This window comes from Grus americana, chromosome 10 (assembly GCF_028858705.1).
Source record: "Grus americana isolate bGruAme1 chromosome 10, bGruAme1.mat, whole genome shotgun sequence".
Lineage (NCBI taxonomy): Eukaryota > Metazoa > Chordata > Aves > Gruiformes > Gruidae > Grus > Grus americana.
This window is the reverse complement of record NC_072861.1, coordinates 8,606,090-8,622,871: the sequence shown is the minus strand read 5'-3', so window position 1 is coordinate 8,622,871 and position 16,782 is coordinate 8,606,090. Positions and strand designations below refer to the sequence as shown.

Below are 16,782 nucleotides of genomic sequence, written 5' to 3'. Positions count from 1 at the left end.
AGTGATCCCAGATTTACTTCAGACTATATTCTATTAGAATGTGCATTAACATCCCGAACTTATAAACCATGTATCTTTGGAAATTTCAGAATACTTGGAAGGAAGACTCTTGGTCTGAATGGAAATCAAGAACCAACAGCAAAACAGTTTGTTTATTCAACTCTTTGTTCATGATCTTCATGACCAGTACAAAGTTGAGTTGAATAAGAAAGATAAAAGAGGATTAAAAGAAAACGTACAGTAAGCCCCATGAGTAGGTTCATGTGGATCCTTTAATCTCATCCCTCAACAATAAGGAAAGAACCAAAAGCTTTTCTGAAATAATTTCACAAAATAAGAAAAAAACCACAACAGAAGACTCCACACACCTTAAAAGCCCTCCCACCTACTTAAGTCAACTGGTAAATTGGTCTACCTAGATGCATATAAAGTACTAAGCGTGTATGCTTATTTTCACAGTTTAAAACAGTCACTTCAACACTGTAGGACATTACTAATAAAGATCTTCAGGAAGCAGATTCCTTTCAGAACCAAACAGACTGTATGAAGAGGGACACAGTAAGTCTTAATCCTTCTCTTCATCTGCTTTTAGTTAATTCCTTAATTCTCCTTCCTTTTTAATCAATTTTATGTTTTGTATTTACTGAAATTGGGTATATTACCCTTAGTAATGGTAGTTCTATATTCCTTAAATTCCTTTAAGCTAAGAACCTGATTTTTTTTTAATGAAGATAACTTTTTCCTTTTTCTTTTTTTAAATGCATCAGACTTCTATGAAGAGTACGTTCATAGAGTTGAACTTCAGGTTCTATGGATATGAAAATTATTAAGTGAAATACTCATTTGCTAAGTGTGACCCTTATATGAGAACAAAAGCAGATGGAGTTTAAATGCATTTAGATGCATTATTAAAATTTAATAATGAAGATAAACTAATCATACAGATATTCATTTTCTGCATGTACTACTAAAAAGCCACCAGTTTAAAATGACAGCACTTTAATCCATTTTGCAGTATTGTACTTACCATAAATGTGTCCAGTGTAAATATGGGAGGTATCATAATCAATTACTTGGTTTGATATTTCTACTTTAAAGTCATCACTAAAAAGAGATGTATCTCTCTTCATTCGAAGGTTGAAGTGTCTAAAGTGAATAAAACAAGATGGTAAATTCGCTTTGAGCTTCAATTACCAGAGCACTAAGTAAAGTACTTCTAACCAACATTTTTGTACAAACAATTTGCAGACCCTGTAAAATTTATCTATAGAAAACGTTTATACTGTACAAGAATTAGACCATAGCCTAGAAGGATCTTAAGCAAGATTATTTGGATACTTTTGATATAAAGTAGCTAACTTTATAAGACTTAAGCCAGAAAACAGAGTTAGACTTAAATGCATAAATCTAAAATGTTGACTTTGACTATACACTTGTTCCCATTCCTCCAGAAGACACAGTCATAGCTTAAGGGAAAAAGCAACTAACTGGTTGAGTTACATGCACGACTATGTAAACACCTCTACTTGTTGAATGGTCTTGTTCAAATTACAACACTACATTCTTTGATACAAATCCTACTGCGAATCTTTATATGAAACATACTACATTTTCTTTGTACAAAAACGAAAGTTTGATTCAGTGAAGTCAAACAACATAACTGAAGTGTTTTAAAATGCCTGACATTATATGAATTCATACCTTTGACAACTGTTAGTTTGCTTCAGAATTTCATTTGGTATGCTCTTAAATTTTCTATAAACCCATTGTGCAAACACAGATCAGTGAAGTTCTTGAAACTTCATTCATTCCAATTTTACTCTTGATTTTCTTCCTATATTTTTTCTCTTTCTGCACAATCACGAAGTTGAAGGAATATTATAGTTATGTCACCAATTTGTTACACAAAAAGTAAGCTGACTACATCAGTGTCAATCTTCATCAAAAGTGACCAGTCTCTCAGTATACACAGCATACTAATAGACCTGCCTTCCATAGTGAAAGCTAGTATCCATTTGTGCCAATTGTTTCAGTTATTTTGCTGGTAAGTGCCACAGCGTAAAGCTGATTAAATCTAATTACTTTTTAGTACATATACAAAATATATCTTATATAAGATATGATACATTATATAAGACATATAATAAGATATATTATATAAGCATACACAAAATATATCTTCAGTCTTCACTTGCACATTAAATAATATGATGTTACAGTTACAAGTATTTTGTAACAACTTAAGATGCAAAATTCAAGATCAAAGAAAAAAGCCACCTCTACACTTAAAACCTGGTAAGGTCTCTAGTGACTCATGCTAACTACGCTGTAATGCAAACAGTATTTCACAATCAAACTATCTTTATTTATTATTGTTGCCACAGTGTTAATAAAGCTTCAAAGCAAGCATTCTCCTGTGGTGATGCATTAGGGGTATCTACTACAAGGTTATGAAATTCTGAGATGTGGCTGGTAGATGGGGAAGGTTAAACTTCAGCAATTCCCTGTGACGCTTGGGCTTTGTGCCAAGCCGACCAGTGCTCGTATTATAGTTTCAGTAGGGAGGTATTTTATGAGGGCAGATTCTCCTGTTAAAAAGGAAGAAACAGTTCACTACAGATGTGCTTGAGTTTGGAGTCACCAAAGAACACACACCAGCTAGCAGTTAGTAGCTGTCCACACGCAGATAGGAAGGAATGATTTATGATACATAGCTAGTATTTATAGTATCACGTAGAGACAAAAGAAAAAAGAATTCTTCAAGTTAGCCTCTTTCCTAGCTCTGTAAAACTGTCTTTTGATAACAGAGAGGTTCATGAGGATGAGGAAATAACATGAACAAGCAACACAGAAAAACATCATAGGACAGAAAGATACAAGATTATGCAATACATTTTTCTAGAAAAAAGGAAAAAAGGGATTTTAAGCCACCTTGCGTGGCTCTTCTGGGCAGAAGTTAGAAATGAACAGGCGTAAGAAAAAAAAAAATTAAGACCAGCACTGATAGGAATTTGAAGAACTTCATTCAAGTACTTCAAGAAATTCTACTCACTTTGGTTGCAATACACTGTTCAAGGTGTTATAGAGATTGGAACTCCATTTCAGTTTGAGTTTTCCCTGTGACTGAGCTCTCCAGAGTTACTGAGGATGGATCAGACTCTCTTCAAGTGCATCTGAACTGAAGTTAAATGACAAGATATCCGGGATACCTTAGAACAGGTCTCCTTCCTTCCCTAATATGACAGAAAACTTCTTACCATAAGCCATCTGTAATTCTGTCTGTGATGAAGTATCTACTTATCACAGCAAGAGCACCTATTACAGCTAAAATTACTTTTTCCTGGTGAAAAAAAGTTTTCTGAAAAAACAACTCAATCTGTATAGCACTTTTCTCTCAGAAGTGCAAAAAAGTTTCTTAAAAATTAGATTTTGCTTGTATTCAAATAAAATTTCAAATAAAATTGAGGAGCAATTATTATCTCTAACACTCAACTACATCAGCAATTTCTTCATCATTTTGAAGAACACTATGTAAGACAATGCAGGACTTTTCGTATACTAACTCCCATTTATGTCAGCAGAGTGGGGAAAAAAAATGGACTTTATGTCAGAATGAAAATGAGTAATTTACCAAGTTCAGCCTAAAATAACAGCAAGTAAATAGATGAACTAGCCCTAGGCCTCAGTTGTGAAGCCATCCAGGGAGGGTATCCTTTCCTCAACTGCCGAGTCATCTACATTCTCATCCTTACAAATTCGTGTGACATTCGGCATTGCGCTTCTGGACTACCACTGTTAACTATCATCTAATCATGCTTTAGGGTCAGTTTTGAGTTTTGCCTAGATGGCCTGTACTACAGGATTGTGCTTTTGGAGGGGCAAGGGGAAGCTCAGTAGAGTCTATCAAAGCTAGGAACGGTTCTTCCTCCTGGGCAGGATACCCTTCCATCAATATTACCCTGTATGCCATTTCAGAATGGACTGTTAGAAGTTATATGTACCAAATAAAAGGTTTCACTAGTTTTAAAATTAAGAAGCCTCTATTTATTCTCCTTTCATTTTCCTCTTCTTCCTACTTTCCTGCCCAACGCTACAAATTCTAACCCATGCTGTTTATTATCTATTTATTGATTAAATTAGTTCTATTTGCAGGATTAGAGAACTATTTCAAATACAAAATAATGCAGCTGTGTTTCACAAGAAATCAAATGGTCAGAGAATTGTTATTAATTTAGTTAAACTATTGGATAACCTGAATGCGTCTCAGCTATTTTTAAACAGGTCTTTTCTTGGGCATTCAAACATGCTTGATGGGAACAGGATTATCTGTCTAGACTGTTCACCCTTTTACTAATGAAAAATGAAATGACAAACCTTTCTTTAGTTCTTCCCAAACAAAAAAGGGAGAAGGAAAGACAGGCAATTTAGGGGGTGGGAGCAGTGAGAAACAAGCATCTATTCATCTCTACTTCCAAGAATTAATAACTTTAACAAATCACCAAACTTTAAACCATGGTAATTATAAAACCCCATGTATTACATGAAGCCTGCAGTGGAGAAAGTAAATTCCATTTTTATGGCTATGCAGAGGCATCTTACGGTACTACTAACAAGTGTCAATGAAATTAACTGCACTGAAAAGATGCTAGCTTATAGGTGGGGAGACTCCAGATTGTAATGACTGATTCAAACAAATAGATAGTTGACAGGGACCCTCCCCCCAAAAAAATCTAGTTCAGCATCCTAATTTGTCAGTAACAAACTTCCAAAGACCCTATAAAATTTATTTCAGTATCTCACCCAATATAGAAGTTTCCTAACATTTACTCTAAATTTCTTCAAAGCTAGCATTTCTTCCCCTTTCTTGAAAGGAATATAAGCTAGCCATTATCCTTCTCAAAATGATGTGGAAGAGAATGCATCTCGGTTTTCTTTCCTGGCTCTAGAATACATTTAAATCAATTAAGACCAAGTTTTGACCTTGCTCATTTGTTACTGCTTCTGTCTTACACGTATCTGAAAACTGATATGGTAAGAAGCCATTACTTGGTTACTGTATGGTTGCTGATTTGGTTGAAGACAGAATTTTTGGTAAAACTGTTTATAATGTTATATAATCTGCTTTGATAATAAACTACATCTTATTCATTAATGGCAGTATCCCAAAGACTATCAAGATGTAGGGTTTTTTTATTTCGCTTTCGCTTACCTCAGGGAGATTATGTCAGATTCGCAAGTATGTAGCATAGCAACTCAGTGATAATCAAAGGAAAAAAACAGTTGAGAGCACCATGCTTAGCTAAAACCCAGTAGCTTCCCATGGGCTCAAGTTATGTCAATCCTATGCTCGAATCACAGAGCAAGTACTTTAAAAAAAAAGCTGTGTGTATATACTGACAGCACTTGGTAAAATGAACGTACAGGTATACATGTAAGAGTTACTGCTTAATCTATTATTCCATTTCTTTTTAGTATGAGTTACCTTCTAAGATCAGTGATTTTGCCATCATGGAATGTCCAATATATTGGGACACTGATAGCAAGTGTGCAGACTTTTCCAAAACTGGCAGAAAGAGCTATTATCAGTGGTGTGCAAAAGGGCACTTCCCTTTCCTACCTTTCCTCTGCCAAATTGGTGTAACCAGTGGCAGGCTGAGCAGGCAGAATCACTCGGTGACAGAGGAGATTTAAAAAAAAAAAAGGAGATGGAGGAGTTACTCCACAGCTGGAAGAAGTGGCTGGGACAAGGAAATAGAAGGTGATGGGTTAGCAGCAGTATGAAATGTGACTCTAGTACAAAGAGAGTCCATTTGGGTTTATACTCTTTTCTCAGTAGGAACCAGAAAAATCTTTGCAGCTGTGCCTCCATGAGCCTCCTCACAAGTCAGGATCTTGAAGATACTACTCTGCTTGAGGTGAAAGTCTTTTATCCTTATTTTTCCCAGTCAAAGACTGTCTTCTCTGAAAAATGGAAGGAGGTCTTTAAATGGAAGGGGAGAATAATTTGAGCCCTTCTAACTGCTTCCACAGGAGGCATCCCAAAATCTAAACTTGGTTACCACAGACTGTCAGACTCATTCCAACCCTGACCTATATTAAATAGAAGACAGCTTAACAACTTAATGGTAGATTTAAACTATTCATAAGCTAAGTCTACAGAACCATGACACTTATGGACATTATTATTTTTTTTTTTTTACACTGTTTTCACTTACTATTAAACCCACACAACATATTCCATCATCATTTAACTGACAATTCCCATGGTACTGCTACTGACACTAAAGAAAACATATCTTTGAAACAGCACATGACAGGGTCTCCAGGTTTATAATTTTTTCTATTACCCACCTAGATGCAGATAGAGAATATCATCCTCTAGTAAGTATTTATCTAAAATCAATTTCTACAGCATTGCAACGCTCAGCAATACCAGGTACAATGCTTGCAGTTCATGTTTGCTTTCCATCCACACCTCTAGGGTGGCACTTGTGATTGTTCAGAGATTTCTTCCCTGACCTTCAGAAGTCAGACTTACTAAGCTTGTTATTCCAGAAGAACACAACTGAGGATGCAGCCTTCATCCTAAACAATTTGCCACTGATTATTCTTGATATGCATAGCTGCAAACACATAAGCTAGCTCAGATAACAGAAACCATCCAAGTAGAATTACAAGTAGTTACATATTGGTTAATTTACACTCTAAGTCAGTCAGTCAAGTCTCTCTGTCCTGAAGAGTATGGTGTACAGACTTTAAGAGCAGCATAGTCTTCATTCAGGGTTGATTTTTTTTTTTTCCTTTCAGTAAAATTTCTTTGGAAAGTGCAGATTCTGTTACTTGCTTTCCTGTTTATGCAAAATAACCTTCCCAGTGGTATTTACATAAAGTTGAATACAGTGCCATGTTCTAGAATAATTAAAAAACATGAGATCAAAAAAAAGAAAACAGGTAAGGATGTACTAGAATAAAATCACAAGGTATCAAAGTTACTACATGAATTCAAACCAAGAAACTAGTCTAGAAAGCAACTTTCTTAGTGAAACAGAGACTGGAAAGAAATGTGCTAGCTGATAATATGAATACATACAAAGGACTTAGCTTAAGTACTTTCATTTAAGTCTACTGTTTTTCAATTTAAGAACATGGCTATGTCTACTAAAGTTTGTTGGCCAAGAAGCAAACTTCTAAAGCATTAATACCAATTTTAGCAGCATGGCTGGGAAACCACATGCCTCAGCTGGGCAGTCTCACCAGTCCGATACCACTGTACCCGGCATTTCCTAGACAAACACAAGCAAAAGACTAAATGCCTTTTTTCCTGAGGGCTATACATATTCCAGCGCACTGTATTTAAACACGTAAAATGCAAGGCATTTAACCCACAGATCCAGCCTCGAAAGTATTTTTTACATTAATTTCATTTTAAAAGTGAGCAAGAACTCAGGCCCCTGCTTCCCAACTCTCTGCAAGACAAAACTGCTTTATCTACAAGCACCAACATAGGAGGCGCTTTTTTTTTTGGTCACTTGAAAGCACTGATAGGCACTTTAGCTGTCAAATTATTTTAAGTAATAATAACCAAGTCTTGATGCCCACTGGACTTGCCACATTAGGCACATCCATACTATTACCCTTTTTATACAGAACCATAAAGACAAAAAATTCTTCTCCTTCCTTTCCTCCCCATACAAACCCAAGGAGGACAGAATAATAAGCTTTTTCTAAACTTCCTCCCCTCCAAAATCCACCTATTGTTGTAGTTCTAAAGTTAGCATACATCCAGCTCTGCTCTGTCTTTTGGATACATAGGGGTATGTCCTTGAAGTGACGCAGAACAGCAGGCAAGAACATTCTGGTGAATAAGAAAATAAGAGAAATAAAATGTCTAATGGTCACCAAAAATAACTACAAATGACCAGTATCACTGATTTTTAATACAGTGGAAGCAAAGCTTCATCATTAGTTAGAAGGTATTCTAGTTTCTGACTATCATAATTGAAACCTCTGCAAGCATTTATGCAGACTGATCTAAAAAATATAATAGTCTATTACATTGTGGAGCACAGCAGAATAAAGTACTTTCGAGTCCATATGAACTGTATAAGGTGGTTGATGCTGAAGAATAGGTTATTCTAGTTGCACCAACTGACATAATCATCTAATATTTACATGATTTTAACCTTATATTGAGTTAGTTTTTAAGATTTGAATATGCTGGGCTAAAAGAATCTGGATTTGGCAGCTGTGACTTGTAAGCCCAAATTAATACATGGAGAAGCATTTTTATTAGTGAAGCCCATATTTTTAAACTATCTCAGATTTTACAGAACAACCTAACAATATTCAATAAGTGAATGCTGTAATATTCACAAGCATAATCATACAAAAGGTCATTTGAATGGCTTACAAAGAAGTGATGTTGCAAGCATTTTCATTTCCTGTTATAAGGTTCACATATAGACCATATATTCCAACAAACATGTCTGAACGTAACAACTTAGAGTATTTTTTTAATAAAATTTTAAGTAAAAATCTAAGGAAAACTGTAGCTAAACTGCAAAACATCTGAAAAGTTCTCAATGTATCTTTAATTTAGTAATAAGCAGGTGTTATCATGTGTTCAAGTACCACTTGAAAATTCAACTGTTCACTCAAGTTGTGCTTGGGAAAGTTGTCTACAAGAGTCATCAGCTAATCCAGGAGAAAGAATGGAAGTGGGTGTGGATGGGTGATTAACAGGACAAATTAAGAAGAAATTAGAAAGTGTAAGTTATTAGGAATGCATTAAGTAAAAGAGCTGACTGTCAGTATAGTTAAACACTACATAGAAGTAGCTCCTGTATTCTTCTGAAGGCAACAGGGTCTCAGGAATTCACAGTTTTGTCGTTAGGTAAAAAGGTATAGTTCAGAGAACGTCGGATGTCAGGCAAGTTTTTCAAGCTCTGTCCTCAAAATGAAATCACTGTGAATGTGAATGAAGTATCCAGTATATTTCTGACATTCTACAGTTGACAGGAATTCAGTTTAAGATGTTCTATGATTAATATATTGCAAATGTTTATACTGAAAAAGTGAAGAAAACAACTTTCCAACTTCTCTGCATGGGAAGGATTGCGTTCAGTAAGTGAACAAGTGCAAGTACACATTTTGTGACTAAGTCAAACGGGTATAAAATACAGTATCGGTTTTAGTGATCTCCCAACTTCATTTTCAAAACTACTCACAGTACTTTGACATGCAAAAGAAAGTTATGCCATATTAAATTCCTTTGCTGTATCTCAAGGTGGTGCCAAAGGCATTTATCTTCTATGAATCATTTAATGTGTTTTGGGGTTGTTTTGTAGGTTTTTTTTGGGTGAGGGTGGGGCTCGTGGAGTGGGTTCAAAAGCTACTTTAACATTAACCAAGTAAGTTCCTGGTATAACACTGTGCATTCATTATCTTTGTATGAACCTTCCCTGGACTCAAAGGGCACCTTAAATAGACCCACACTAAAACACTCAGTATCAACTGGCAAGTGGAAGAGCTATGATACATAACCAGGATTCTTTTAAAACTTAGTATTCCTTCCAATTTGAAGTATTTTAGAAATGAGCACATTTTGCACCACTAGTGAAACAATAATGTCAACTCATCTAAACTACATGGTTTATGATTCCAAAAAATTAGTAGGTATCCATAGCTTAGTTTCAGCCCTGTTAAGCTAGTGTTTCAGCATTGAATAGTGGCTTGTTTGGTTTAATTCATTACATCTGCCATAACAAGTTGTATTTTAGATTATCCAACAACAAAAATTTTGAAGAATTTCTGTTCTTAACAGTATACTGGTAGCACTTAACTTTCAGATGAAGGTTAAATAAGACACGATTTCTCAATGATGGCATGTTACACACCCATTTATAGAACTACCAACTCTGGTGTGAAAAAAGGTAGCTTTGGGTTTAATTCTATCATTACAGTATTTATTTCATTATTAGACTGTTATGAGCCCATGGTTACATGGTCACTTTAACTTGGTATAAATATATAATATTTCAATTTCAGTTTTATTTTTTCCTTTTTCAACACAAGGCTACTATGAAATACCATTCTTAAATCCAAACATTCTACTGAAAAGAACAGATGCTACTGACATAATCATAAAATTCTCGTAGCTGCCAGCTGTTTTCTGGACAATGAAACTAAGTTTGATGAATGCTGATCTGGCATATGCCAGCACTGCTGTTGGAAAGGGTAGTATTGCATCTTCCCTCCTAGCACTTCTGCTTATTTCTACACCCTTTCTTCTTACAGCAAGTCTGCTTATATACTGAATTGAATGACAAATTATTCTGGCTGAAAAATAACCAGCCAAATCACTTTCCCATCTTGACTGGCCACATGACCAACAGGTGCTTCCTCTGGCACAAATGGAAAGATTAATTTTTTAAAGTTCAAACTGGTATGAGAGATACAGCGTAAGAACTGTTGTGGTCCAGCTAGCTTAATTTGCTGTTGCCAGCAGGGAACGGCAGTAAATATTAGGACAGCTTTTCCATTGTTTCCTGGCTACAGAAGACAGTCATTTCATCAGAAGCCAACTCAAAACAGAAGATTATCATTTCAGTACTCATAAGCAGCAGCTGTTTAATATCTTTATTAAGTTAAGGAGATGCAAGTTGGACAGCTATATGCCAATAAACCACTACACCTGAACAAAGTCTTAACTAACCATTTTGCATAAGGTCATTCAAAAAACCAGGTTTAAATTTTCAGAATCTCAAATCTCATTTGACTGAACGTCTGTAAGTTTCATTACCTGTATTTAAATACAACAGCATTTTAAGAGTCCATGAGCTAAATCTAAATGATTTAAGTATCAAAAAACTTTTGCAAAGGCTTTATTTCCTACCTTAGCATAAAGTAATTAGAATTTTGATAGAAAAGTTTTAACATTGTCATTCTCAGTGATGACATACATCACTTACAAATAGTTATTCACAATAAACTAGCTGCAACTACAAAAAGGCAATCCTATTTATGCAGTTTGTCAAACTGCTGCACACCTTCAAAGCTACTAAATAGACTGTGTGAAGTAAAACATAATTCACTGGATCCTTCCTAATACATATTTAAAGAAAAATGAAAATATTTTTTAAGAACACACTCAGACCTATTAACAGGAATTTGTGGACTAAATTTACAGTCTGTCAACTACCTTTTCTTTGGCAGGAAGCGTTAGATGTGTCACATAAAACTACCAAAATCCTAAATTATGGACTGGTTTGACCTTATAGTAAGTTTCCATTCAGCCTCCTCAGTTAATGATGGATTTGTACCTCAGAGCATAGGGATTTAGAATCAATTCCAGATACAAACACCACTTTCTTCATGAGTAATAGTAGCTGTTATCAAAATCTTTATAAAACTGTTTGTCTAAGGTCTGGTGTGACTAAGATCCATGAAGTAAGAGAGGAAATCTTTTTCAGACCTCATTATCGTAAGTATGGTTAACATTTTTATATGATAAGGATTTTCAGCCCACCTTACTAACACAGATAGCTTAGCCTGTGCAGTCTAAGAGCTCTAATTTACAGAAGAGTATTATGGAATCTTTACCAATGACAAGATGAACCTGCTCAAGTGGACTGAAGTGTGGACTGCTCTCAGAAAGAATGGTCTCATCCTCCCTCCATCACCCCTTCAAGCCATACTGATTTTTTTTTTTTGCCAAATAACTTTCAGCTGGATCAGTTCCCACATCCTATTCTTGCATGGTTTTAAGAATACCAGTGCCAGCAGAAAGACGATGCTGGGAATGCGGTCAGGCCTGTTTCCCTCTGCAGCAGTACACACTTTGGCAAGCCTACATTAACCATCAGGCTGCAGCTTAAGAGTGGCAGCATTAGACTGAAACTGAACTTCACTGTCTTGCAATCTTGCTGGAGATTTAATTTAAAAGTGGAGACGTTTACAATATGAGGAGCCTCTGAAACGCTGTACTCTGCAGTCGTCTTTATTAGAACAATTTAATAGCGAAGACTAGAGATTGCCTGTGAAGCTACGGCAGCAATATGACTCTTCTTTAAATAATAAAATTCCCTGGACTAAAAATCACCCCCAAAAAATGTGGTTTTAAGGACAGGACTTAGAATTCACAATTTGGGTTGCAGTTCTACAGCAGTTACAAATACAATGCTAACCTTTTGGGAACATGCACTGAAATTCAGTCATTACACCATACATCTCCAGTAACAACACTTCATTCCCTGAAGAAATTACAAGTTGGCACAGAGGCAGAACACTTACTCATAAAACAATATTCCAAACACATTCAGAAGACCTGGTTTTACCTTTGATCTGTCAAACTTCCTGTATTTCTACATATAGCTAGCAATTATTTATCAAGTTCTAATTATTTCAGTTAAAATTAATTAGAAAAGGGCAGTACATATTCCTAAAATATATTAGGACAGCAGTGCTGCAAAGGAGGGAGTCCAAGAAAAAAAGATACAAACACAAATATTTTAACTTCCTTCCTGCTTCTCCTTGGTTATACAAAAAGCAGGCAATTCTTAAATACAAAGTGATCTTCCTAAGTGAAACCCACAAATTATACTTCAGTAGCTCACACTGAATATCTAACTTTTGCACTGGATCTTACAATCACACATTAAATGCAAGTCAAAGCAAGTCTTGTAAAAGCAATTATATTTCCCCATGTAAAATAATTGCTAACTTCCACAATAGCACAGAAAACAGATGACACCATTACACATGAAACGGAACACTTTTTTGGCCTATTTTGTAGTTTCAAATGCAATTTGAAAACTTACTTTTTCTCAGTTAAATCTCCTCAGGCAGTTTGGCATAATTTTTGTTAAAGAAAAAAAAAAGCCGAAGCTGCATTATAAACTCAGAATGAACTACCACTCTGTTCCCAGTATGATTCCATTGTTTAAGCTTCAGAGTGCATTGATAGTTACCATCAGAAGTTTGAATGAGTGATTACAAGCAACAATTTCACACTTATACCGGACATCAGAGCAAATACTTCATAGAAACTGTAAGCACTGCATTTTAGTGTATTCTAGCTAACATTAGTCTGATGACTGCATTTCACCACTTACATTTCACTATAATTAAAACACATATGAATAACATATTTAAAACAAATACCTTTTAAAATATCACTAACCTTCCATGAGCATGAAAATCTAGGTGCAAGAACTGATCTTCGTGCGATACTGCTCTTTTGGCACGCTGGTGTTTTTGGTGTAACAAATCCACATCATAAGACAATCCTTCATAATGTCTAATGTACTTATTTAGAGGATTTCCATACTGGCCTGAAAAGAGAAAAAAGCAAGGTTTAGCATGTCTGAGAAATTACTAAGGTTACGACGACACCACCAGGTATGCAGATTTGTGGTGCAAAACAGTTGGTGATGAGGACCCAAATTTGACATTATATGCACTTCAGCTTTTTTTTTTCTCCCTCGTACACTTCAGATTCATTCTACTCTGGTCCCACAAACTGAACACGCACTTGCAGTTAGAGTGCATTAGGTGGACCTTGGAAGGCATCTTCCACTTTAATTTCAATCAAAATTAGTATAGTTCATTTACTCCAAAACTACTCCACAATGCAAACTGCATCATTGTAGACAGGAATGCTTGAGAGATGTTTCAGAAATGCATTCCTGATCCAAACAGGAAAAGTGCAACAGCTGAACATCTTTCTTCTGGTTCCCTAGAAGAATTGTACTTCCAGCTTCACTCTGTACTCGTAACACCAAAGTAGCTGCTCAGAATTTTCATATTCTACATGCCAAATATCCAGAAAAACTAAGAGCAAATCATGCCACCCAGCAACACAACATTTGGATCACATGGAATGTTCTATCACATGGAAAAGGTTTTTTTTAAAGCTGTACCTCCAAAGACATAGATTCAGTTCAGTCTATTTTAAATACTTCCTTCTAAGGTAGTATTTCTGATTTGCATTAAGAGTGCATGACAAAACAGGGAAAGATTTTGGTCCTCCCATCCTGATGGAGGAAGGGACATGCAGAACTGATCAGAGGCACTGGCATTTGATAGCTCTTCATAGATCTATAAATACAGAGGACCACAGTATGAGCTGTGTTTACATTAGACATTTTACTGTAACACAGTATTTTTCACTGCAAGATTATCATTAGTAGGTCGATAACAGAATAGAAAACTTGTGCTGCCCAGACACCCGGTACATACACTGCTAAGATGTACTTCTACCTACCAAACAGTCAACAGGACAGCAATCCTAAGAACTGAAACTAAAAAAAGTTACCATAGCATTATTTTCCTCCAGACAAGGAGCCACTATGTGCATTACAGACATTTGGTTAATTTTGGTCACTTCTAAGTAAGTACAGAGTTTTCAGCCAGGATTCACCTTCTCATTAGTTAATATATACCAAGCAATCATAGAAATGTATGCACAATAAGTTGACAGTACAGCATGTATTTCACAAGAAGTATATTTTCATATTCTGACCACTACCAAGGTCTCCATCCCCTGCCTCTGCACATTCAACACTGATACTCTTCACAAGCATTAGCACGTTTTTGTATCAAAAACCAGCACTAGAACACTACACATGAAAAATACTTCATCTACTTGCCAAAAGTAAACACAGATGTTGTGGAAGGAATTTTTAAGATGAAGTTATTCAGTAACTGTGATCAGAGATCAAAAAAAGATAGATGTTCCAACAGTAGAAAATAATGTGGAGAAAAAACCCAAACAACAACAAAAAACCACAAACCACAAAAAACCCCCAAACAACAAAACACAACTTGCGATGCAAACCACTGTGTCTTTGCAATGGAGGTAGTACACACTATGCTTTACATACACAGTGAAAAATAGTTTTTAAACAGTTTCTATTTAAAATATCCAATCATAAGGAATTAATATAGATATTTATACTAAGAATCTACAGTCAAGAGTGAGACCATTTCAGTGGTTCTGGTTTCAAAGACAAATTATGTATGACCCAAATTATGTCATGTTTCTTGATGTACTAAACATTAAAGCCAGCAAAGAATTAAAGATATTAAGTGATGTATAACGTTTCAAAACTCCAAGGAATAATTGCATGTTTTGATACATAACTTTTATCAGTAGCTAGCATGAAAACATTGACCCTGTTTGCAACAAAGCCTTGCAGTATTCTTCTATACACTTTACACAACAAACATACAATCAGTTCCTTCCTGTTGTAACTCCATAGAAGCAACTGCTTCTGAAGAATAATCAACTATTAATTACAGAAACTACTTTGTGTATCAAATCACTCAAAGGTAAGCACCATCTCTTACAGTGTTATTATGCAAAAAGTCAAGTTTTCTTTTGAACAGCCTGTGACAGCAATATATTGCCAAAGGTATTTGTAGAAGGAATATTTCAGCACTGTATGGTAATGTTTAATAAACATTGACAAGTTCTTCCTTACATGACCCCTTTGATAAAGCATATTCCAAAAATTTTAGATGATGTTTCAGTAAACTATACTTTTTCTGTTGAAACAAGTTGGCCCTGTCTTTTTAGTTCACTGAGATGCAATGTGATGATACAAAGACAAACTGATGAGTTCAGTATACCTATCATAGTAATTTTTACTAGCTGTAACACATCATCTTTCACAAAAAGGACACAAATTCAACTGTCAGTCACTTCATTTATGAAGTGACAGACCTGATGTAAAACCTGAATTGTCTATGGAAAGCTGCTGTATACAAACACAATCTTATCTACACTAAGAATATGAAATTAGAATACAGAACATGCAAGTTGCTGGTTTTCCAGTTCCAGGATGAATCAGTAATCTTCAAACATATCCTCATGAAAACTGTAAGATTTGTTTCCCTATCATAGGAACTGCATTTCATAGTACTTACCACTACATTCTGAAGGTTGGGCAACCACAATCGGTATAACGCACCAGTTTCTGCCTCAAGGACATGTAAACCTTTTTATTTTTCCTTTTCTGTTCTGTAACTTTTTTCATAATTGTGTGTATGCAAGTGTTTGCCCCATTGCTCCTGGCTCCTCACCTAGCTTCAAAGCCCTTCTTCCTCAACCTCTTCCTTAAGGAAGGGAACAAATTATTCAGTTTATGCTTGATTTTTCAAGAACCTCACTTGGGCTATCATCTTTTTTTTCCCCTGAAGTGCAGCATTTGAGAGATCAAATAGAAAGTAAAATTGCTGGTTTTCTCCAGAATTCTTAAATCTGCAAGGAAAAACAGGATCTTTCATAATCAGTTTAACGTCAGACCAACCTAAATGTGAGAATTCTGAAATGTCATGAAATATTTTTCTTCAGTTATCTATACTGACAAGGTCCAGGGAGGCCCAATGAGACAAGTGCATCTCAAAGCTTTGCCTCAGTAGTGTTATAGTGTTACATTTTCACAAAGAAAAAAATGTTATTGAACTAAAAATGCAGTTTTGTAAGCAAAAATACAAATTTACCTTTCCCTGTATTTATTGTCATTGGGGTTGTCTTTAATATCATAAATTCCTCACTGCCTCGGTTTCTTTTCAAGGGATTAGAATGTCTGATCACCAATAAGCTCAATGAGCAACACAAAAGATGACTAAGTAAATTAGTACTTCCAAATGTATTGCTTGCATTTAGTAGCAATATGCACAAGATGATATTGCCATATCTTCTTAAAATTCAAGTAATGATATACTGCAGACAAACCGCATTCAAATTTCCTTACAGTACTGCAGGCTTCTGCAAATGTT

The 16,782-nt window shown here is 35.4% G+C and overlaps 1 protein-coding gene across 1 annotated transcript in view; it reads right to left on the bottom strand.

Annotated features, from left to right (window-relative positions):
- ADAM10 (ADAM metallopeptidase domain 10) overlaps window positions 1-16,782 on the bottom strand; it is a 52,257-nt gene that overhangs the window by 27,485 nt on the left and 7,990 nt on the right. Inside the window, exons 2-3 of the mRNA XM_054837099.1 lie at window positions 13,181-13,331; window positions 1,028-1,146 (exon numbers count right to left, since the gene is read on the bottom strand). Coding sequence (XP_054693074.1) covers window positions 1,028-1,146; window positions 13,181-13,331 — 270 coding nt within the window. The remainder of the gene's footprint in view (window positions 1-1,027; window positions 1,147-13,180; window positions 13,332-16,782) is intronic.